We start from the raw sequence: 25511 nt of genomic DNA on the forward strand, positions 1-25511 counted from the left end.
GGATGTAATCACTCAGTGTCCACTCAATCTGAGTACAGCTGTGAGAAGACACTTGATATGCAATGTGTGTTCTTCAAGCACATGAAAGACTGTAGGATTTATATTTATAATCTATTCTAGTTAAACATGTTTATGATGTATTTATTTTTGCGTTTATGCAGCTAAAACACATTAGGCATATTTAATACATATATTTAGGAAAAGTCGCAAATGGGTATGCACAGTGTATTCTGGAACACAGAGTAATTAAAATTAAATCGGTCAAACCAATTTCTAGTGTTACATTATGCTTTGGATTCAAACTGCATTCGGAAGGAAACATTGAAGACAAAGGAAAGGTTTTCTGTTTAATTTGTAAGCAATGCTTTTCTTATAAGGGCGTTGTGAGTAGTTTACAGTATTATTTGCGAGCAAAACACCCGTTTGCTGTAGGGATTATAATTTAGTTTTCAGATTATAATAATTTAGCGTTTTTTAAATATACATTTAAATTATTTTTTACCATTCCCGTTCAGCATTGTTATACTGTAATATCAATGCATAGTATTTATTATAAGTATTACTGTGTGGCACAACCACTTAAATACTATTACACTTATTTTAATAAGTACCTGATTAATCTAACGATGAATCAACTAATGTCCACTGATTAACTGATCAAATATTTTAATCCACTGACAGACCTAATAAATATGTAACTTCAAAATAGATTTCAAATTTTGATTTATATATATCAAATTTCCTTTGTACCAATATCAAACATGTATGTGTATATATAATTAAATTAATTGTATATATACATTCATATTTTCCTGTTTGGACACAATACACCATAATATGTGTCACTTACTAATTATTTCTGTAAAATGTCCCAGTACTTACTGTGGTTAATAAACTTACCTCAAGCTGCCTGCCAGTGAGATCACCCTCCTTCCCAGAGACCTTCACTCCCAGCAGATGAATTTGCTGAATACACTCAGCTCCAGTGTTTCAATGAAACAAGCATGTCTTTGACCTGTGAAGAAATCAGTAACACCATGACATATCTTGATTAAGTGAAACTACATCCTCCACAAATATGCTATACACACTCAAAACCTGAAACCAAAGGAAACATATCTATGTAGTAGATCTCATCAATCATACTACATGAAACACGAATGTGGGATGTAGGTTTTTCTTTTCAACCCCAAATGAGGATTTCTCTTTGAAAAATGACATGAACATAATACAAAACAAAGTATGAATATACAAAAACAAGGGTCATATCAGACATTTGAAAACAAATGCTGGAAAGCGTTTCAGCAGAACTAAAGAAAACAGCTGACATTTGAATAGATTAGATACCATCTATTTTTAGACAGAACTACATTTTGCACAGTAGTCAACATTGCCCACAGCTCTGTTACCATATTACTGTATTAACTGCAGTAATGTTACAAGTACAAATAATTATCATAATGTCTTACAATACATGCTATAAACCCATACAAAATAAAAACATTGCATTGTATCAGCTCACTGTGCTTCATTCCTGTTCTCTGAAAGAAGCTTGTGTTAATAATAGTAAAATATGTCCTTGTATCTCTTATTTAAAACATATTTGCAGCACATGAACTCTGCTTCATTGTATGTTTAGCAAAATCTTTATGAGTCCTTTACGGAACTAGTTTAAAAATTGCTCTAAACAACTTTAAGTGAATACTGTTCAATGTAATTTCTGTGATCAATGTGAAAAGTCAAACAAAATAAGAACACTTACATGATTAATCAAAAGAAACATATGCAGTACATGAACTACATTAAAAACAAAGCATTCCTCCAGGTTAATGTTAAAATTACTAAATTGAAACATCAAATTATGTCATTGAGCTATGGTTATTGTATTTGACTGTATAGCATATTCAATACCATTCTATATAAGTAAGCAAGCATGCATTTAGAGAAATAGATATCATAACATATCTGAACATATTCACGCAAAGTAATAACGATACAGGACTGTAATGACTAATGTAAAGCTATGAGCCAAAATTAAAGCAAGAGAGAAAATGCTAATTGATACCCATGCCACTACAACAGCAAAGCATGACCATATACAGTTGACAGTTCTGCTTGGTTAGCATGTGCACACTAAATAAAAGCAGCCCCAGTATGTGTCTCCCATCACTGAGAGGTCTTCCAACAAGTGGTAAGTTGCTCAAGTATCTTTTGTTTGATAAGTTCTAGCTTCAGCAAAGACATAATGAGTAACTGGATCTGTATTTATTCTTATTTCTTTTAATACATCCGATGATTTATACATAATGAACAATGATAAAGGCCTCGAATAAGAGATATGATTTAGTGAAAAGGCTACACAATTATATTTTACTGAACATAATTAAAAATATATATATACACAATAAACTGTCCATTACTAGTTGATTACAAGTCTCACAAGGCCGTCTGAAATAAGGAAGGCATTATTTTAATCACCAAAAATGTTTTCGAAGACGGAGTACTTACATTATCTGTGCATGCCATTATGAGTAGGATGAAGTTAGAAGGCAGAATAAGTCTATTTTGTGTGAACATAACAATCTCCACTCTCTCTCTCTGCAGTGCTGCAGGTTAATTAACCAACCTCTTCCTGCGCTTGCTGTCAAGGAAGGTGATGTCTGATTTTCATATTACTAGACTCTCTTACACATTCAGGACCAGACATTTAGAATAGTAAGCAGTGTGAATTCTGCAGAGACAACCTTGTAGTCTGAAGTCATGTACAGTGTAGACTTCTTAAAGTGAAATAGGGCCATTTCGCTAACATTTTACATTTTAGTAATAATATCAGTAATACAAAACAGAACACAATTCAGACAGTCACATGGAATCAGTAGTGCTGGGGGCTGCATATTCTTGTTACTACCGTTAGATTTTTTGAATTAATTTGGGTTATTTTACCTTTCTGTGCAACTTTTGAAGTTTTGATGGGTATACCCTAGGACATGTGCTGTCCATGTCATATCATAAAAGTCATACAAGAAAGACATTAGCAAGAAATTATGAAATTAAAATGGTAGATAAAATAAACAGTAAAGAAAGAATACATTAACAATCCCAATAGCTGAACAGATCCAAAGAAGACATTTATTTAGAAAAAAGATTGTGGATTATGCATTCCAAATCATTACAATCACCTTCATACGAAAATTGATTTGACTATTAGAGCGTTCTCAGTCTTAACAAAAGTCTTGTCATTGTATAATTTGAGAAGACTTAAAATGATCTACCTGAATTTCATATTTGGAAAGGATGACATTTTGGATGGAAATTAGTATTATCCTGTCTGTGACCCCAATAAATAAATAATATATATATAAAAAAATAATCTCAGCAAAACCTTCCAAAACCTATGAAATAATACTATATTCCACATACATACACAGAAAAATGGGGAACTGACTGTACCAGTTTGGTCACCTAATTATGTATTGTAAACCCACAGTAAATCGCCACCATGAGTACGGACGCGGAGATGGCCGTTTTTGGCCCGGCTGCCATATACCTGAGGAAGCCTGAGAAGGAGAGGATTGAGGCTCAGAACAAGCCCTTTGATGCCAAAACTGCCTGCTACGTGATTGATGCCAAGGAGCTGTATGTCAAAGGTGTCATCCAGAGTAAAGAAGGGGGCAAAGCCACTGTCAAGAATGAGAAGGGGGAGGTTAGTTATACATGGCTTATTTATGTATTTATTTGTTTGTTAATTTATAAATGTACTCTTTAAAAGAAAATGTTTACAAAATGCAATGTTTCCATTACAGACTCTAACAGTCAAGGAGGACGATGTCCACCCAATGAATCCTCCCAAGTACGACAAAATTGAGGACATGGCGATGATGACCCACCTGAACGAGCCCGCTGTGCTGTTTAACCTTAAAGAGCGTTACGCAGCATGGATGATCTACGTAAGAGAACATTAAAAAAGGAGAAACATTTGCAACATTGTCATAATATCAACACTTTGCACTAAAAAAATCATTTTGATTTCAGACCTACTCTGGGCTGTTTTGTGCAACTGTGAACCCCTACAAGTGGCTCCCAGTGTATGATCAATCAGTTGTGACAGCTTACAGAGGCAAGAAGCGCATGGAGGCTCCACCACACATCTTCTCAGTCTCTGATAATGCCTATCAGAACATGCTCACTGGTATGTACATGTCTATTCAATTGAACACACCCTTACATATCATTTGAATACCATATTTAAGTATGCATTTTACCTTAAACATATAATGTGTCTTTACAGATCGTGAGAATCAGTCAGTCCTGATTACGTAAGTTTGAGATAATTTTGCTCCAGTACATTTCAAATTATATATTTTATTTACCTCCTGCACAAAAAAGGGCATTCGATTAACCATTCCTATATTCCTGTTCTGTCCTCAGTGGAGAATCTGGTGCTGGAAAGACTGTGAACACGAAACGTGTCATCCAGTACTTTGCAACAATCGCAGTGTCTGCAGACAAGAAGAAGGAGGCACAGCCTGGCAAAATACAGGTTAGAAAATACTATGAATTAATGGCTTAGGAAACCCCAGCTGCTTCAGCATTGTTAATGATCCACTGTCCTTAACAGGGAACCCTGGAGGATCAAATCATCTCAGCTAACCCTCTGCTGGAGGCTTTTGGTAACGCCAAGACAGTGAGGAATGACAACTCCTCTCGTTTTGTAAGTTGAAGACTTAACTTCTAAAAAGTATATCTTCACCTATCACTCTTCATGTAACTACATGATCATAATTATATAATGTATTGTTCCGTAAAGGGTAAATTCATCAGAATTCACTTTGGAACCACAGGAAAACTGGCTTCTGCTGACATTGAGACTTGTGAGTTATTTATATTAACATTATTTTATTTCAAGGCTTATTATATACTTAAAAATACAACAGTTACCTTCAACTCAATTTGTGTTTAAACAGACTTGCTGGAGAAGTCCAGAGTAACATTCCAGCTGTCTGATGAAAGGAGCTACCACATCTTTTATCAGATCATGACCAACCACAAGCCTGAGCTCATTGGTAGGACAAACACCAATTTGTTGATTTTATTAACATGGTTTACCTATGTACCAATTACAGGCATTTTCAAACCTTTTATTCTTTGTTTGTTCCCCCCAGACATGCTTCTGATCACAACCAACCCCTATGATTTCCCTATGATCAGCCAGGGTCAGATCACTGTGGCCAGCATTGATGACAAAGAGGAGCTGGTTGCCACAGATGTAAGTTCTCCTGATCAGGGAGCATTTTTATATCTTCAATTTATTCTTCCTATTACTAATGAGATACATTTCTGATCATTTAGACTGCCATTGATATTCTGGGCTTTAATAATGATGAGAAATTGGGCATCTACAAGCTGACTGGTGCTGTGATGCACTACGGTAACATGAAGTTCAAGCAGAAGCAACGTGAGGAGCAGGCAGAACCTGACGGCACAGAGGGTAAACTTCAGATTTACAAGTTACTTTATTATAACATATGGGATTTCTCACTACAAAGGTGAGGCAAGGACAAAGATCTGATAGCAAGAAAGCAGAAATGCTCTTAGGACAATGCAATTCTTCCATGGCTACCCAATAACCCAAATCAAATCCTGATGGATATATGCAGGTAACCCTTGATTGGTCCTTGAGGACTGAGGAGAGCACATCCATCTAATTTCCAGATTAGACAACAGTTTCTTTGACCGGAAAAGGATTTGAATCATGTAAACAAGGAGTGCTGACCTAGTCCAAACAAAATGAGCATTGCTCAAAATATTCTGTTGGGCAATATAAACTTTTAGACAGCTCTGGAAAAAAATAAGAGATCACTTAACATTGATTTCTGAATTTGGAGTGGTCTCTTATTTTTTTCCAGAGCTGTATCTCAAGATCCATCTTAAAATTGTGTTATATTAATCATTAGCTTAGAACGATTCCAAGCCCATGGGTCTGATTTCAATAGATTTACATATTATCCTTTCACTTACCAAGTACATGCCTTGACGAATGTATTTCATTTTCAATGTCTCTGCAATTTTGACAATCTAGGATGTAAAACCTTATATATTGTTTACTGTATATCTCGTATGCACTTCTGTAAATTCTAAATTTGTAGAATGTATTATGCCTTGAACTGCACTGTATTATTGCACATTGTATTGCTCTTATATTTTGTAAGTCGCCCTGGACAAGAGCATCTGCTAAGAAATAAATAATAATAATAATAATAATGTCAAAAATGTATCTCAGAATTACATTTTCAGACACAAATAATAATCTGCAGTGATAGTTCTTGGACTGTTATACTGTCAGTTGAGAGTATTAGTAACATTCTATATTGTGATTACAGTGGCTGATAAGGTTGCGTACCTTTTGGGCCTGAACTCAGCTGATTTGCTCAAAGCCCTGTGCTACCCCAGAGTCAAAGTCGGTAATGAGTATGTGACCAAGGGGCAGACTGTACCTCAGGTAAAAACTTAAAATCTCTTAATTTCCTTGCTACTGATCAATTCTCAACTCATATGCATCTATGAGCATCTTAGGTCTGTATCCTTGCTGCTGACAAATTTTCAAATGCTCATTACCATTAAACAAATTACAAATCCACATGAATCTCTTTGCTTCTCAGGTCAACAATGCAGTAGGTGCCCTGTCCAAATCAGTCTATGAGAAATTGTTCTTGTGGATGGTTGTCCGCATTAACCAGATGCTGGACACCAAGCAACCCAGACAGTTCTTCATTGGGGTGCTGGATATTGCTGGATTTGAGATCTTCGATGTAAGCAAATCTTTCATTTTTCATTAATAATTTGGGGACTTGTAGGTCTCATTATTATTTTGAATACCTTGTATAGCAAAAGCTTATATATATACAAGAAATGTGTATGTTCTGTATTTTAAATTACAATAATTTCATGACATAGTTCAACAGCTTGGAACAGCTGTGCATCAACTTCACCAATGAGAAACTGCAACAGTTCTTCAACCACCACATGTTTGTACTGGAACAAGAAGAGTACAAGAAGGAAGGAATTGAATGGGAGTTCATTGACTTCGGTATGGACTTGGCTGCCTGCATTGAGCTTATTGAGAAGGTGTGTAAAACCTTTTACTTCATTCATAAATATCATGTTTATTCTCTCTGATATTCTCAGTTTGGTTTCTAATATCATGCTTTTTTTACATTCATCAGCCCATGGGCATCTTCTCCATCCTTGAAGAGGAGTGCATGTTCCCCAAGGCATCAGACACTTCTTTCAAGAACAAGCTCTACGACCAACATCTTGGTAAAGTCAACTGCTTCCAGAAACCTAAGCCTGCCAAAGGCAAGGCTGAGGCCCACTTCTCCCTGGTGCACTATGCCGGCACTGTGGACTACAACATCACCGGATGGCTGGACAAGAACAAGGACCCCCTGAATGACACCGTGGTGGGGCTGTACCAGAAATCCTCTGTCAAACTGCTGGCTTTGCTGTATGCCACCCATGCTGGAGCTGACGGTAACAATGTTTCATATTCAAATCCTTCATTGAAATTAATGAATTGCCCAGGAATTACTGACCTTTCATGTTTGTGTTTAAAGATGCCAGCGGTGGTGGAAAGAAGGGCGGTAAGAAGAAGGGAGGCTCTTTCCAGACGGTGTCTTGTCTCTTCAGGGTAAATATTTACTTTCTATTAATATATGGCTATGATGTATACCTCTTATTTCGTGCACAAATTAGGTGTAAGAAATTATTCATAATTCCAAACTGATTCAAGTCCCAAACCAAAAAAAGGAAAAGAATGAGAAGAAAACTGCAATAACTGTGTTTTCCCCATTTCACAAATCTGCACTCTTTTCCCATTACAGGAGAACTTGGGCAAGCTGATGACCAACTTGAGGAGCACCCATCCTCACTTTGTGCGCTGCTTGATTCCCAATGAATCAAAGACTCCAGGTAAGTGTAACTTATATATAATGTGTGGTGTAGCTGACTTGTTTCAATTGATTTCCAAGGTCAGACATTACTTATATCTAATATCTCACTGCTATTTTAGGAATTATGGAAAACCATCTGGTTATCCATCAGCTGAGGTGCAACGGTGTGCTGGAAGGTATCAGAATCTGCAGAAAGGGATTCCCCAGCAGAATCCTGTATGGTGACTTCAAGCAGAGGTTTGCTGTCTTCCTTAACTTCTTAAATGTCTCATAAACCTACATCTATTAATGCTACATATATATGTTTCATATTTATATATTTATAGTATTAGTATTATATATATATATATATATATATATATATATATATATATATATATATATATATATATATATATATATATATATTAGTATTTATATGATATGATATATATTTCTCTCTTTCTTTTTTACAGATACAAAGTATTGAATGCCAGTGCCATCCCAGATGGTCAGTTCATTGACAGCAAGAAAGCTTCTGAAAAGCTCTTGGGATCAATCGATGTTGATCACACTCAGTATAAATTTGGGCACACCAAGGTATGTGTCAATTAACCTTGCTCAGGAACACTCCCTATCCCAGAACATTTAGTTTTCCATTTTTCATAACACAAAGCATACAGAAGCACTCAAAATAGAGATAACTACACTAATTAAATATATATATATATATATATATATATATATATATATATATATATATATATATATATATATATATATTCTTTAGACCTTGAAATAGTCTAAAGAAAATAAACTGTATAGATTATATGAAAACGTATTAAATATGTCATGCAAAAGCGGAAAAGACCAAGCTCTGACAATGCCGTGGCTCATCTCATTAATTCAAACACAGGTGTTCTTTAAAGCTGGTCTGCTGGGTACCCTTGAGGAGATGCGAGATGAAAAACTGGCAACCCTGGTGACAGCTATTGAGGCTCTTTGCCGTGGTTACCTGATGAGGAAGGAGTTTGTCAAGATGATGGAAAGGAGGTAACTTTCAAGAGATCAAATTTAGGATAATTGTAACAACAGAATATTGCATTGCATTGTGTAGACTTGGGCCTAAGAAAATAAATAAATGCTGCATTAACAATTAAATACAGACAAGCATACTTTTGAAAATACATGTATTTTCTCCTAATGCAATAATAAAACTAAATGCATGACTTGCCTTCACACAGAGAGTCTGTTTTCACCATCCAATACAACATCCGCTCATTCATGAATGTGAAACACTGGCCATGGATGAAGCTGTACTTCAAGATCAAGCCACTTCTGAAGAGTGCAGAGGCAGAGAAGGAATTTGCCAACATGAAGGAAGAATTTGTGAAGTGCAAGGAAGATCTGAAAAAGGCAGAAGCCAAGAGAAAGGACCTTGAAGAGAAAATGGTGTCTCTTCTACAGGAAAAGAATGACCTGCTCTTGCAAGTCCAGTCTGTAAGCATTACTTTAATATGATACATTCAACTGTATATGAATATGCAACTCATATTGTTACATTTTCAACAGAGAAATTCTAAATTATGTCATTTTTGATTCTGTACAAATGTATGTATGACGATTAAATTTAAATATTGTCATTTTAATTATATTTTAACAGGAAGCTGAGGGTCTCAATGATGCTGAGGAAAGATGTGAGGGCCTGATCAAAAACAAAATCCAGCTTGAGGCCAAAGTGAAGGAGATTACAGAGAGACTGGAGGATGAGGAGGAAATGAACTCTGAGCTGACTGCCAAGAAGAGGAAACTGGAGGATGAGTGCTCTGAGCTCAAGAAAGACATTGATGACTTAGAGCTCACCTTGGCCAAAGTGGAGAAGGAGAAACATGCCACAGAAAATAAGGTAAGAGTTTAATTCATACTTCTTTAAAAAAACATGTACAAGTTCAACTGATAATTTCAACCTGAAATTCTTAACAAATGTTGTAATATTGTAAACCTTCATAGGTTAAAAACCTGACTGAAGAGATGGCCAGTCAGGATGAGAGCATTGCCAAGTTAACCAAGGAGAAGAAAGCCCTCCAAGAGTCACACCAGCAGACTCTGGATGACCTTCAAGCAGAGGAGGACAAAGTCAACACCCTGTCTAAGGCCAAGACCAAGCTTGAACAACAAGTGGATGATGTAAGTCAGGGGGCCATGAAGATTGTTATTCGTACATAATTTTGATGAATTTCAGTCAATGTATATCTTTCCACGTCTCTTAAAAGCTTGAGGGATCACTAGAGCAAGAGAAGAAACTCCGAATGGACCTTGAGAGGGCCAAGAGAAAGCTGGAGGGTGACCTGAAACTATCACAGGAATCCGTAATGGATCTGGAAAATGACAAACAACAGTCAGAGGAGAAGATCAAGAAGTAAGAATTTATACATTTATATTTTCAGATCAAATTTTATAAAAGTATAAAGTAATAGGACTTTTTTCAAATAAATTTTTCACATCACAGGAAGGACTTTGAAACCAGCCAGCTTCTCAGCAAGATTGAGGATGAACAAGCTCTGGGTGCTCAGTTGCAGAAGAAGATTAAGGAGCTCCAGGTATGCAATTAAAATTGCAATATTTACATTGATGATTATTGTTTAAAATTATTATCACTAGGTTCAGACTATCTTCACATACATTTCTTAACTCTAGGCTCGTATTGAGGAACTGGAAGAGGAAATTGAGGCTGAACGTGCTGCTCGTGCAAAGATTGAGAAGCAGAGGGCTGATCTCTCCAGGGAACTTGAGGAGATCAGTGAAAGGCTTGAAGAGGCTGGTGGTGCCACTGCAGCTCAGATTGAGATGAACAAGAAACGTGAAGCTGAGTTCCAGAAGCTCCGCCGCGACCTTGAAGAGTCGACTCTGCAGCACGAGGCCACCGCTGCTGCCCTCCGCAAGAAGCAGGCCGACAGCGTGGCAGAATTAGGAGAACAGATTGACAACCTTCAACGTGTCAAGCAGAAGCTGGAGAAGGAGAAGAGTGAATACAAAATGGAGATTGATGACCTCTCCAGCAACATGGAGTCTGTAGCCAAGTCTAAGGTAAAGAATTACCCAGTCAGTTCCAAGTATAACCATAAACATGTAAATTTTTAATGATACAAGAATATTGCTTATTATTTCACTGACAGGCTAATCTGGAGAAGATGTGCCGTACTCTGGAGGACCAACTCAGTGAACTCAAGGCTAAGAGTGATGAGAACTCACGCCAGATTAATGACCTCAGTGGTCAAAAAGCACGTCTGCAAACTGAGAATGGTATGATTTTTTAAATAAATATTTTTATATAATACATATGGTTATATTCAAAGCAAAGGACACCAAAAACAAAATTTAACATCAACCACTGCTATATCTAATTTAGGTGAATTTGGTCGCCAACTGGAAGAGAAAGAATCTCTGGTATCCCAGCTGACAAGAGGAAAACAGGCCTACACTCAACAAATTGAGGAGCTGAAGAGGCAAATGGAGGAGGAAACAAAGGTAAACCATAAAATAACTTATTTAAGATTTCAAAAATGTCACAAAATATTTCTAGCATTAATATAAAAATTGCACATATATACATTCAGTATTTTACTGGTAAAGCAAGATGTCTAAGAATTACTTTCCTTTCCTTGTAGGCCAAGAATGCTCTGGCTCATGGTTTACAATCAGCCCGCCATGACTGTGACCTGCTCCGGGAGCAATATGAGGAGGAGCAGGAGGCCAAGGCTGAGCTTCAGCGTGGAATGTCCAAGGCCAACAGTGAAGTGGCTCAGTGGAGAACAAAATACGAAACTGACGCCATCCAGCGCACTGAAGAGCTTGAGGAGTCCAAGTGAGTTCTCAAAATTGATTTAATAGTTTTGTAGTTAATGTACATACATGCATTTAAGTTCTAAACCTCTACTAATCACCCCACCTTCCCAAAGGAAAAAGCTTGCCCAGCGCCTGCAAGATGCAGAGGAACAAATTGAGGCTGTGAACTCCAAGTGCGCCTCTCTGGAAAAGACCAAGCAGAGACTGCAGGGTGAGGTGGAAGACCTCATGATTGATGTGGAAAGAGCAAATGCCCAGGCTGCCAACCTTGACAAGAAGCAGAGAAACTTTGACAAGGTGAACAATTAATTTGAACAGTGTTGTTCATCTCTTGAGATATATATATATTTTTTATATATATATATTTTAAAATTGATGTTTTAATACTATTTAATTCTGAAATAAGGTAATGGCAGAATGGAAGCAGAAGTTTGAGGAGGGCCAGGCAGAGCTGGAGGCAGCTCAGAAAGAGGCTCGCTCTCTCAGCACTGAGCTTTTCAAGATGAAGAACTCCTATGAAGAGGCTCTGGATCATCTTGAGACTCTTAAACGCGAGAACAAGAACCTGCAGCGTAAGTTAGAAAATACTTCAAAAATATTTCAAAAGGTTACACGTGATAACAAATACTTTTTCTGCAATAATATTAAGTAATTAGCTTTTTATCATTCAGAGCTATATATGCCCTTCTGATTAATGATCTGTTGTGTTAAATTGCTACTCCACTATTTATAACAGAGGAGATCTCAGACCTCACTGAACAGATTGGTGAGAGTGGAAAGAGCATTCATGAGCTGGAGAAGGCAAAGAAACAGGTGGAGACAGAGAAGTCTGAAATCCAGACTGCACTGGAGGAGGCTGAGGTACAGGCATTATTACCATAATTCCCCTCTTTTTTCTCACACTCTAAATTATAAAGTGTGAAATAGAGTTGTAAAATTATTATTTTGATCTTATGTTAATATTTCTTCCTGTTGTTGTTAATATGTTATGTTGAATATGTAGGCCTCACTGGAGCATGAGGAGTCCAAGATCCTTCGTGTCCAGCTGGAGCTGAACCAGATCAAATCAGAAGTGGACAGAAAGATTGCTGAGAAGGATGAGGAGCTTGAGCAGCTGAAGAGAAACAACCAGAGAGTTGTTGACTCAATGCAGAGCACTCTTGATTCTGAGGTCAGGAGCAGGAATGATGCCCTGAGAGTGAAGAAGAAGATGGAGGGAGATCTCAATGAGATGGAAATCCAGCTGAGCCACGCCAACCGCCAGGCTGCTGAGGCCCAGAAACAACTGAGGAACGTCCAAGGACAACTCAAGGTATGGAGCCTGTAGCAATGAGTTATGTCGGTTCCTATGAGGCATTTGGTTTTTGAAAGAAAACATAAAATTACACTTTTTCTTTTTTTAATCAGGATGCCCAACTGCACCTGGATGATGCTGTCAGAGGACAGGAGGACATGAAGGAACAGGCTGCCATGGTGGAGCGCAGGAACACCCTCATGATGGCTGAGATTGAGGAAATGAGGGCTGCCCTGGAACAGACAGAGAGAGGCCGCAAAGTGGCTGAACAGGAACTGGTTGACGCCAGTGAGCGTGTGCAGCTGCTGCACTCCCAGGTTGATAGAGCAATCTCAAGATTATGATGTATTCATGAGAATGTATTTCTGACTCAGAAATCTAAAACAATCTTTTGGTTTTTCCCAGAACACCAGCCTTGTAAACACCAAGAAGAAGCTTGAGACTGACATTGCTCAACTCCAAAGTGAGGTTGATGACACCATCCAGGAAGCAAGAAATGCAGAAGAAAAGGCCAAGAAGGCTATTACTGATGTGAGTAACATGATTAGTATCAGCATTTCCTACTGACTTTGGACATTGCCTGATTTATTCAACCTGTCAGTGAAAATGCCTTTCTGGAAGATCTACCATTTAATCTTTTTGCATCAAATGTTTGTGATCAAGTCATGAAATATACATTCCTTACCTTTCTCAGCAATTAATTGTCAATAAATACAATACAAATATTATAAGTTATTACAAATAGTAAGCTTGAATGACTGGGTCAGATATAATCTTGTACATTCATCTCTCAGGCTGCCATGATGGCTGAGGAGCTGAAGAAGGAGCAGGACACCAGCTCTCACCTGGAGAGAATGAAGAAGAACCTGGAGGTCACAGTGAAGGACCTGCAGCACCGTCTGGATGAGGCTGAGCAGCTGGCAATGAAGGGTGGAAAGAAGCAGCTCCAGAAATTGGAGTCTAGGGTAAATTCACATTCTGACATAATTGTACTGCCATTCAAAAAAGACATAAGAAAATAAATAATAACTGCTATGATTTCTAGGTGCGTGAGCTGGAGAATGAGCTTGAAGCTGAACAAAGACGTGGAGTCGATGCCATTAAAGGTGTCCGTAAATATGAGAGAAGAGTCAAGGAGCTCTCCTACCAGGTAATATCTTCATGGATATAACAGAAGTAACTACATCAAGTAACGTCTTTACCAAAGGTTAAATGCACATGTATGATCTATATTAAGAATGTGTCATTTGTTGTCTCTGCAGGCTGAGGAGGACAAGAAGAATGTGAACAGACTCCAGGATCTGGTTGACAAGCTGCAACTCAAAGTGAAGGCTTACAAGAGACAGGCTGAGGAAGCTGTGAGTAAATCTGACATAAGCAATACAAATCAACTTCATGAACATTATTTCTCTTCCCAGTTTTCTAACACTAGAACCAGGTTGTGAAGGCAACTGTAACTTTTCATAATCCTTTTACTAATAATGATGGTATTTCCACTCCAGGAGGAACAGGCCAATGCCCATCTCTCCAAGTTCAGGAAGGCACAGCATGAGCTGGAGGAAGCTGAGGAGCGTGCGGACATCTCTGAATCCCAGGTCAACAAGCTGAGGGCCAAGAGCCGTGATGCTGGCAGCAAGGTGAGATGAAACTTATTATATTAAAATAGCTTTTGAAAGTGTATGTTTAAGCAGTTGCTTTTTTGGCTCTAAGGTGAGTTGAAACATATTATTTTAAAATGGCTTTAGAACAGAACTGTTTGAGAAGAGAACTTAACATTAGATGTTTTATAACTTATTTGTGATATTTCCCTTTCATGGGAACACATTAGTTTATACATTATATAATTAGTTGGGATTTTTTAAAGATACATTATTATTGAAATTAATTGCTGCTTTCCATTTCCTTTTATTCCACAGGGCAAAGAATCAGAGTAATGGAAGCCACATGAGTGATAGTGCCTCTGAGATTCATATAATATGAATTTCAATGTTTAACAGATGCTTTGTTTGTTTACTGAATAAATGTGCATTCTATCCATTCCTTTGTCATTGTGTCGATCATTCTATAAAGTTCTATCTCAAAAAGGATGATGCTACTAGTTTTGGCACCATGAAAACCTACTATTATTTTTCCTTGAGTACAAATTTATGGATTATAAACAACAACAGCGTTTCAGTATCCAATATCATTTGAGTGAGTAAAGTAAAATTCTTCCACTTGTACCCCTGCCATTGGTTTACAGTGCAAATGCATTTATGTGTATTACTGTCTCCACATTGAACACAGAGGACTGCCTGACATAAACTCCAAATCTGGGTTTAACAAGCTGGTCTCCAAAGTTACAGTTTCATCCTATTTTAGATTTGAATTCCAATGACAGTTTCAAGGATATTAACATTTACACTCATGAGGAGATGCAACCATATTGAAAATGTATTGTGGGGGGAAGTGAGTAAAGCAACAATAACCTAATTATTATATCAAAACAATAAAGAGAGTAACTGATGAAGAATTATGAACAAATGTCACATGTTTTTGTTACCATTGATATACCATTATGACTGCTTTCCCTTCCTAAACTCATAGGATTATATACTATGTATTGCATTTCAATATAAATATATGAATTCAAGCAATCTTCCCCTTCTACATTGTCTTCCCATATATATTAAATATTTTTTCAACACAATTTAGTAGTGTAAACACACAACACACTATATATATATATATATATATATATATATATATATATATATACACTCACCTAAAGGATTATTAGGAACACCTGTTCAATTTCTCATTAATGCAATTATCTAATCAACATGGCAGTTGCTTCAATGCATTTAGGGGTGTGGTCCTGGTCAAGACAATCTCCTGAACTCCAAACTGAATGTCTGAATGGGAAAGAAAGGTGATTTAAGCAATTTTGAGCGTGGCATGGTTGTTGGTGCCAGACGGGCCGGTCTGAGTATTTCACAATCTGCTCAGTTACTGGGATTTTCACGCACAACCATTTCTAGGGTTTACAAAGAATGGTGTGAAAAGGGAAAAACATCCAGTATGCGGCAGTCCTGTGGGCGAAAATGCCTTGTTGATGCTAGAGGTCAGAGGAGAATGGGCCGACTGATTCAAGCTGATAGAAGAGCAACTTTGACTGAAATAACCACTCGTTACAACCCAGGTATGCAGCAAAGCATTTGTGAAGCCACAACACGTACAACCTTGAGGCGGATGGGCTACAACAGCAGAAGACCCCACCGGGTACCACTCATCTCCACTACAAATAGGAAAAAGAGGCTACAATTTGCACAAGCTCACCAAAATTGGACAGTTGAAGACTGGAAAAATGTTGCCTGGTCTGATGAGTCTCGATTTCTGTTGAGACATTCAGATGGTAGAGTCAGAATTTGGCGTAAACAGAATGAGAACATGGATCCATCATGCCTTGTTACCACTGTGCAGGCTGGTGGTGGTGGTGTAATGGTGTGGGGGATGTTTTCTTGGCACACTTTAGGCCCCTTAGTGTCAATTGGGCATCGTTTAAATGCCACGGCCTACCTGAGCATTGTTTCTGACCATGTCCATCCCTTTATGACCACCATGTACCCATCCTCTGATGGCTACTTCCAGCAGGATAATGCACCATGTCACAAAGGTCGAATCATTTCACATTGGTTTCTTGAACATGACAATGAGTTCACTGTACTAAACTGGCACCCACAGTCACCAGATCTCAACCCAATAGAGCATCTTTGGGATGTGGTGGAACGGGAGCTTCGTGCCCTGGATGTGCATCCCACAAATCTCCATCAACTGCAAGATGCTATCCTATCAATATGGGCCAACATTTCTAAAGAATGCTTCCAGCACCTTGTTGAATCAATGCCACGTAGAATTAAGGCAGTTCTGAAGGCGAAAGGGGGTCAAACACAGTATTAGTATGGTGTTCCTAATAATCCTTTAGGTGAGTGTATATACACACAGTACTGTGCAAAAGTTTTAGGCAGGTTTGAAAAAATGCTGTAAAGTAAGAATGCTTTTAAAAATAGATGCAAAGTGCAAAGTGATTGAACAGAAGAATAATCTACATCAAATCAATATTTGGTTTGACCACCCTTTGCCTTCAAAACAGCATCAACTCTTCTAGGTACACTTGGACACAGTTTTTGAAGGATCTCGGCAGGTAGGTTGGCCCAAACATTTTGGAGAACTAACCACAGTTCTTCTGTGGATTTAGGCAGCCTCAGTTGCTTCTCTCTCTTCATGTAATCCCAGACAGACTCGATGATGTTGAGATCAGGGCTCTGTGGGGGCCATACCATCACTTCCAGGACTCCTTGTTCTTCTTTACACTGAAGATAGTTCTTAATGACTGTTGCTGTATGTTTGGGGTCGTTGTCATGCTGCAGAATAAATATGGGGGAAATCAGATGCCTCCCTGATGGTATTGCATGATGGATAAGTATCTGCCTGTACTTCTCAGCATTGAGGAGACCATTCATTCTGACCAAATCCCCAACTCCATTTGCAGAAATGCAGCACCAAACTTGCTATGAACCTCCACCATGTTTCACTGTTGCCTGCAGACACTCATTCGTGTACCGCTCTCCAGCCCTTCTGTGAACAAATTCTGACTCATCAGTCCAGAGGACTTGCTACCATTTATCTGCACCCCAGTTCCTGTGTTTTCATGCATAGTTGAGTCACTTGGCCTTGTTTCCACATCGGAGGTATGGCTTCTTGGCCTCAAGTCTTCCATGAAGGCCACTTCTGACCAATCTTCTCCGGACAGTAGATGGGTGTACCTGGGTCCCACTGTTTTCTGCCAATTCTGAGCTGATGGCACTGCTGGACATCTTCCGATTGTGAAGGGAAGTAAGCATGATGTGTCTTCCATCTGCTGCAGTAAGTTTCCTTGGCCGACCACTGCGTCTACGGTCCTCAACATTTCTTTGTGCTTCTTCAAAAGAGCTTGGACAGCACATCTGGAAACCCCTGTCTGCCTTGATATTTCTGCCTGGGAGAGACCTTGCTGATGCAGTAGAACTGCCTTGTGTCTTGTTGCTGTGCTCAGTCTTGCCATGGTGTATGACTTTTGACAGTAAACTGTCTTCAGCAACCTCACCTTGTTAGCTAAGTTTGGCTGTTCCTCATCCAGTTTTATTCCTCCTACACAGCTGTTTCTGTTTCAGTTAATAATTGTGTTTCAACCTACATATTGAATTGATGATCATTAGCACCTGTTTGGTATAATTGTTTAATCATACACCTGACTATATGCCTACAAACTCCCTGACTTTGTGCAAGTGTACCTAGAAGAATTGATGCTGTTTTGAAGGCAAAGGGTGGTCACACCAAATATGGATTTGATATAGACTTTTCTTCTGTTCACTCACTTTGCATTTAGTTTATTGTTAAATATAATTTATTAACATGTCTAATTTTGAAAGCATTCTTACTTTACACCATGTTTTCACACCTGCTTAAAACTTTTGCACAGTACTGTATATATACTAGTTTGGGGGCAATGCCATTCATCTCCAGGGCAAATCTCTTGTACTGGTCCTCATTAGTTAATACTCTTCTCTATAACCCTATAGGATATAGTAAATATACCTTCAAGCTGGGTGCCAGTGAGGATATCTTCCATCCACTGAGGTTCGATGCACTTCACTCTAGCTCTTCAATGCAACAAGCTTGCCTGTGTGCAAAACAGAAATACCATAATTTAACCTGATTAAGACAAAGCTAAAAATACATCACAACAATATCCCAAATGCACTGGAAAATCATGGAAGCAAGCCACCATTAAATTAGGCAAGAATATTAAGCAGGATTTGATTCCTGTGTGTCCTCCCCACAAAAGCTACAGCAGGTAAAATACATGTTTTTTGGAAATTACACATATTTAGCTGAAGTTTATATTCATATTGCATCTTTTCCACTTAATTTAAGCAACATTTAAACAAATTATGTAAGAACATCATCACCTCAACTTCTCAAAACTAGATGTATGCTATCAAGGTTTGATTCACTTATCATCTAAATAATGTAAAATAATGTAATAATGTAAAATAAGATAGTACATACATTTTAAAAATGTTATTCACAAATTCAACATTTTCCTGTATTTCAGGTTTCTAGTTAAAATGTAAATCATAGCAAATGTATTTGAATTAGTTCAGGAAAATCATTAAGTATTAGCTAGCAACCTGAAATATAAGAAAACAAAGTGGCTCTCTCCAGGCAAAGCTTGACTTTATTTGGGACAGCTGTGTACCTTAAGGTGTAATGTTAGATTTCCCTTTTTTGCCTAGCCAGGTATTATTTATGGATATTACTGAATATCCTGCATAACCAAGAAACAAATAATTTAAAAGGGAATACACCATGACCATCATGATCACCATAGTGATATCCAGTAACAGCTCATAGTCATTACAAGCATGGAGCAGAGCAATATATATAGAAACAGTTTTAATCTGATACCATCTAATAGGCGGAGGAACGCTGTGCAAGCAGTACAGCACCTTTCCAGATACCATGTTTTTATCGAGGTGCTGGAAAAGTTAATGTTGATTAATGATTTTGTTGTATTTAAAATTCAATTAAATCCCAAACATTCAAATTCCAAACAACTTGTTTTCATTGCTTTTTCTCAGGTGCAGCTGAACTGGCTCACCTGGGCAAATTGCACATAATATGCACATGCACATAAGTACTTACAGTGTCTTGCAAAAGTATGCATACCCTTCCTATGGTGCCCCATTTTGTAAAACTACAAAATTATGCTTTTTGTTTCAAAACATTAATGCTTGAATGGAAGACTTCTGAGGGTAATATAAGTTACATTAAATGTCAGAAAAAACTAAAGGAGAAAAATGAAATATGTTTTTTGCATAAGTATCCAGATCCATCAACTCAATATTTGCTGGAAGGACTTTTGGCAGCAATTAGAGCTGCGAGTCTTTTTGAGTAAGTCTCGACTAAGTATGTCTTGGTGCAATTTTCCTGCATTCTTCTCGGCAGATTTGCTCAAGCTCTCTCAAGTTGCTCGGGTATCACTTATGGACAGCAGTTTTCGAATCCTTCCACAGATTTTCAATAGGATTCAAGTCAGGACCTTGAATGGGCCACTCAAGGACATTAACTTTCTTATTCATAAGCCACTCCAGAGTAGCTTTGGCCTGATGCTTTGCATCATTGTCCTGCTGGAGCTACTGATACACAATATCAATTTCTGTATTTGCAAGAAAATAAACAGGAAGACACAAACTGGGATGCAAATCAACTGCAACCCACAAGATGGCAGTGCAACCATTTGCATGATCATTTCTGGTCTGAAGATATTTTCTTAACATCTTCTTTAAAAAACAAACAAAACCTTTCTGATAACTAAATAAATATGAACATTTGCATTATATTAAAGTGTTACATTCAATTAATAACACAATAATATTATATATACTTTAAATGTATCTGATAAAAGATTAGATTAAGAGATCCCTTATGAAAAAATCCTACAGGATTCCTGCAGGAATTGTACAAGAGTCCTGAAGGAAAATGGTCTGAAAATTCTGTAGGATTTACTGCAGGATTTTTTTGTAAGAGATATAGGAAGATAATTTTCTGGAACAAAATATTGTTTTTGATATAAATACAGCCATGCAGAATCACATTGTATAAATATGCTTACCATGGGCACAAATTCAGATATATTTGTAAAAGAGGTTACTGGAAACTAATAATCACTTTTGTTACTTTGAACCCAAACATATATTACTTGTTCCAAGTTGAAGGATCAATACATTGTTATTCATCTAGGCATTACTTTTCAACATTTGACATTACACTATGCTTAAAGAAATTGAGGGAAAAAATTAAAATGTGAAATATCTGCAGGAAAAAAAAAATCGTCTGCAATGACATTACATTTAAATATAATCAACTTAATTTGTTATTAAGCAATACTACTACTGTTACTACAAATAATAAATATACCAAACATTCGCCAAACTAGAGGACTGACTCTGTCATCAATATTTCCTTAAGTTAAATTAAACTGGTAAAAATTATGTAGTGGATTATACAATGTGCCGATCAGAGCAACTTACCAGGCAATCAGCAGTCACTCAAAAGCAATGAGCTGCTGCTTCTATAAAATGAATATATAAAATGCTCTCCATCATCCCAGCAAAGATCATGCCCATGTTTGGCATAAGTACAACTCTAATTTAAGCTGTCACTTATAATTTCCTTTTTGGCGAAGGGAGATATATTTGATGGCAAGCTTTGAGAAATTTTGGCACAAATACAGAAACAGATCTGCATAATGAAATGCTATGCATGTATGACATTTATGGAGTGATAATTTAATATGGTTCCCTGGGCAGGTTCCCAGTCAGTAAATGGATGCTGCAGAGCAATAAATATGGGATTCATATGATACCAGTGGACAAGCCGAGGAGTGCTGTGCTGTGCAAGCACTATCAGATTTTACACTATAAAACATATGGACATTTTTTGTTTAAACAGAGATTTTATGTAATGTATGTTCTTTCTCATAAAGCAACATGTTTGTTTAACATTATTTATCCATCAAAGTGACAGAAAATTCCATTAAATTCAGTAATTTTAATTCGAATTTTCTGCCTCATCTTAGTAAAGCAAGTGGGAAACAACTGAAACTTATGAACTAATTAATAGCATTTTTGACCAGTGAATAGCCAATGAATGGCACCTTATTAGTTTAGTCATGTTTTATAGTTTTAGTGTTGCCAACAAACCAAGTGCTGTGTTTCCATGATTACATTAGAGTTAGGCTAATTAATCGATGCTACCACATGCTTACCTGTTTACCATGTTCAACAAGCACTGAATGTCCTGTAACCTGGGTTTAATGTCATGTGTTTGGAAGTATAGCCAACATGTTCATATCCAGTGAGTAGCCAGGTCAAGTGATGAGCCTCCCATTGCAATAGGCATGGCATGCTCTATGGGCACCATTGTTAATCATTAGGGCAGATAGCTACAAATTCATGTGTTTATTAGTATATATTTTTTTTGCATAGTACAATTTTTCTAAGGGGAAATCTCTTGTAAGACTGAAGTAGAATTCAATTATTGTTAATTAATGTTATAATAATCGTAACAGTTAATGTAAGTCTCCACTTCTGTAATTAGTTATGATTAGTTAAATCATTAGTTAAATTAGTCAACTCGGATTAGTACAGTGGCAGAGCTTAACCTGTGGTATTTTTAATACTATGTAGATGATAAGGTGCTACTCCCCAACACTGTAGTAGTGACTTAAGAGGGGGGTATACTCTAATATACTGGCGATTTGTGGACTGGCGGGGGGGTGCTGGCGATGTTGACTGGGTGAGTGCTTGCGATTTGTTGACGGGGGTGGGGATCTGGCGATTTCTTGACCTGGAGGGGATAGGGCAGTTTTTGAAGACTTTCCGCCCCCCCCATGCATGTGTCTGTATTAAAATATTATAGAAGGGTATACGCAAAATAACTTCAATTTGTGTGGGCATACAGCGTATACCTCCATATGCACTTGACTACACCACTGGAGATGATACAACAATAATGAGTACAATTCCGTCCACTTTTCTCCTGCACTTTGGGCTAGTGCTCTATCAATAACCTAAAAGTACATGTTCCCTTAGGTACTGAAGTATATGTGCATTATAGCTGTTCACCACAATGTTCTTTAACTGCATTTATGAATGAAGGTTGCATGTTATATTATTAAAAATAAATAAGTTAAAATTATGGAGCTCAAGACCAGCTATTTCCTACACTCACTTGGGTCATCCTAATGTAAAAGACAAATCCAATTTAAGATCGACATGTGAAGGCTGCTGCCAATTACATTTTTAGTTACTTCACATAAGGCCAGTTGCAAGTCACAAATGTATGTTGCTGGAAAGTATGTCTGACATGACCATCTGATGTTGCCAAGAAACTGTAGAAGCAGTGAATTAATTTACAAGACAGCACATTAGACCTTGACACACCCGCTACTAGCAATACACACTTGTACTTTTTATTAACCGAATAGACAATGACAAAAAAAAAAATGAGCCGGCACTAAGTACAGGTTTGTAGTTTTCTTACAGCAGTCAAGGTTTTGTTTTAATCTGGCCTGGAGTCTCAATTACAGGAAGTAATATACAGTACTATGCAAAAGTTTTAGGCAGGTGTGAAAAAATGCTGTAAAGTAAGAATGTTTTTAAAAATAGACATGTTAATAGATTATATTTATCAATAAACCTAAATGCAAAGTGAGTGAACAGAAGAAAAATCTACATCAAATCAATATTTGGTGTGACCACCCTTTGCCTTCAAAACAGCATCAATTCTTCTAGGTACACTTGCACACAGTTTCTGAACTCGGCAGGTAGGTTGGCCCAAACATCTTGGAGAACTAACCACAGTTCTTCTGTGGATTTAGGCAGCCTCAGTTGCTTCTCTCTCTTCATGTAATCCCAGACAGACTCGATGATGTTGAGATCAGGGCTCTGTGGGGGCCATGTTGTCATGCTGCAGAATAAATTTGGGGGAAATCAGATGCCTCCCTGATGGTATTGCATGATGAATAAGTATCTGCATGTACTTCTCAGCATTGAGGAGACCATTCATTCTGACCAAATCCTCAACTCCATTTGCAGAAATGCAGCACCAAACTTGCTATGAACCTCCACCATGCTTCACTGTTGCCTGCAGACACTCAGTCGTGTACCGCTCTCCAGCCCTTCAGCAAACAAACTGCCTTCTGCTACAGACAATTATTTCAAATTTGGACTCCCAGTTCCTGTGTTTTCATGCAGTGTTGAGTCGCTTGGCCTTGTTGCCACGTCAGAGGTATGGCTTTTGGCCGCAAGTCTTCCATGAAGGCCACTTCTGACCAGACTTCTCCGGACAGTAGATGGGTGTACCAGGGTCCCACTGTTTTCTGCCAGTTCTGAGATGATGGCACTGCTGGACATCTTCCGATTGTGAAGGGAAGTAAGAATGATGTGTCTTTCATCTGCTGCAGTAAGTTTCCTTGGCCGACACTGTGTCTACGGTCCTCAATGCTGCCCGTTTCTTTGTGTTTCTTCAAAAGAGCTTGGACAGCACATCTGGAAACCCCTGTCTGTCTGTTTACTCACTTTGCATTTAGTTAATTGATAATCTATTAACATGTCTATTTTTTAAAGCATTCTTACTTTACAGCATTTTTTCACACCTGCCTAAAACTTTTGCACAGTACTGTAAGTAAAACATATATAAAGCAAGTAAAACATACACCTCATTTTAGTAACGATTAACTATGTCATATACAGTGTAATTTTCACGAAATACTAAGAACATAGTTTTTACTGGAATTTAAGTTTAACTGCATTGTCAATACATCACATTTTTCAACAAATGCTACATGAACCTGATCATGCTCCTACAACTGACAGATGCAGCATACTGTTAAGGGAACAGTATCTCATGCACACTAGTTATTCTTTCTATTTTAATATTACACCATGTCCCTTTAGGGGCACTGTTGGGAAGTCCAAAAGTTGTACGATGAATGCATGATGTTTCCCAAAATTATATTAAAAATCCAAGTTGGAACCAGCCTTCCAAATCAAGTCTATCCAGTGATGAGAGCTTGAGGGAAGTGGACAGCATACATTCAATAATAGAAGCTGCATCTTTTAGTAGTACTGTACTCTAGTTTTACAACTCTTGAGGGCATTTATAAAGTGCCATGGCATGGGCTTTGGAGAGAGAAAAATTTTGTTGGATTTTTCCAGTCATGAATGATTCACAAGGGAAGAAATTAAACATCTGCAGCTAACTTACAAGAAGGTTAGATACATGCTGACTGAGGAAAAGCAATGAATATACCTTAGATATAAAATGTTTAAGACATTTCCATTTTGATGTGTAACAACATATGCTAGGTGTCATGATTACACAAAAATCTTGAGGCAACAATATTGTTTCATGGATTAGGGAACACATTCACAAATAAGCAACTCTTTAAAAATATATAGTGTTAAAACATATGCAATATTTGTTTCAATACAAAATATTAAAATGTCCTATATTATATATACACACAAACACTTTTTTTTTATCTTCAATATTAAGTGCTTCACTGCTTATATCCTGCAGGGGATTTTAAAACTGCAGACATTTGAAATGCTGCCTCCCAGATAGATGCATCATATGTCACCTACTATACATTCATGTAACTTCACAGCAAGTGAAAATAACATATGAACGTTTATTAATGAGAAAAGCATTCTGTGCCTCTTACTCTATTTGATATTAGCTTATGTAAAACAAAAGTGTACTGTAGCTGAGTGCATTCTAATCTTCAGTACAGAACCTATATGTAATCAACTCACTTGTTTTATCCCCTTAGTTGAATCTGTTTCGATGGTCAT

General features: G+C 37.5%; 1 protein-coding gene across 1 annotated transcript in view; it reads left to right on the forward strand.

The window, feature by feature from the left end:
• The window catches only part of LOC136749022 (uncharacterized), a 49960-nt gene that overhangs the window by 14980 nt on the left and 9469 nt on the right, over window positions 1-25511 (forward strand). Inside the window, 37 exon segments of the mRNA XM_066702963.1 lie at window positions 3491-3703; window positions 3804-3947; window positions 4033-4189; window positions 4289-4316; window positions 4429-4711; window positions 4808-4871; window positions 4965-5063; window positions 5163-5266; window positions 5350-5488; window positions 6381-6499; window positions 6660-6809; window positions 6955-7125; window positions 7224-7530; window positions 7614-7687; window positions 7881-7968; window positions 8069-8186; window positions 8405-8528; window positions 8845-8981; window positions 9173-9428; window positions 9592-9834; window positions 9939-10115; window positions 10202-10347; window positions 10438-10528; window positions 10626-11015; window positions 11105-11231; window positions 11338-11456; window positions 11597-11793; window positions 11888-12071; window positions 12181-12346; window positions 12511-12635; window positions 12778-13086; window positions 13182-13385; window positions 13474-13599; window positions 13863-14033; window positions 14114-14218; window positions 14331-14426; window positions 14571-14705. Of these exon segments, the coding sequence (XP_066559060.1) occupies window positions 3491-3703; window positions 3804-3947; window positions 4033-4189; window positions 4289-4316; window positions 4429-4711; window positions 4808-4871; window positions 4965-5063; window positions 5163-5266; window positions 5350-5488; window positions 6381-6499; window positions 6660-6809; window positions 6955-7125; window positions 7224-7530; window positions 7614-7687; window positions 7881-7968; window positions 8069-8186; window positions 8405-8528; window positions 8845-8981; window positions 9173-9428; window positions 9592-9834; window positions 9939-10115; window positions 10202-10347; window positions 10438-10528; window positions 10626-11015; window positions 11105-11231; window positions 11338-11456; window positions 11597-11793; window positions 11888-12071; window positions 12181-12346; window positions 12511-12635; window positions 12778-13086; window positions 13182-13385; window positions 13474-13599; window positions 13863-14033; window positions 14114-14218; window positions 14331-14426; window positions 14571-14705 (5886 nt within the window).

Source organism: Amia ocellicauda, chromosome 5 (genome assembly GCF_036373705.1).
Source record: "Amia ocellicauda isolate fAmiCal2 chromosome 5, fAmiCal2.hap1, whole genome shotgun sequence".
Taxonomy (NCBI): domain Eukaryota; kingdom Metazoa; phylum Chordata; class Actinopteri; order Amiiformes; family Amiidae; genus Amia; species Amia ocellicauda.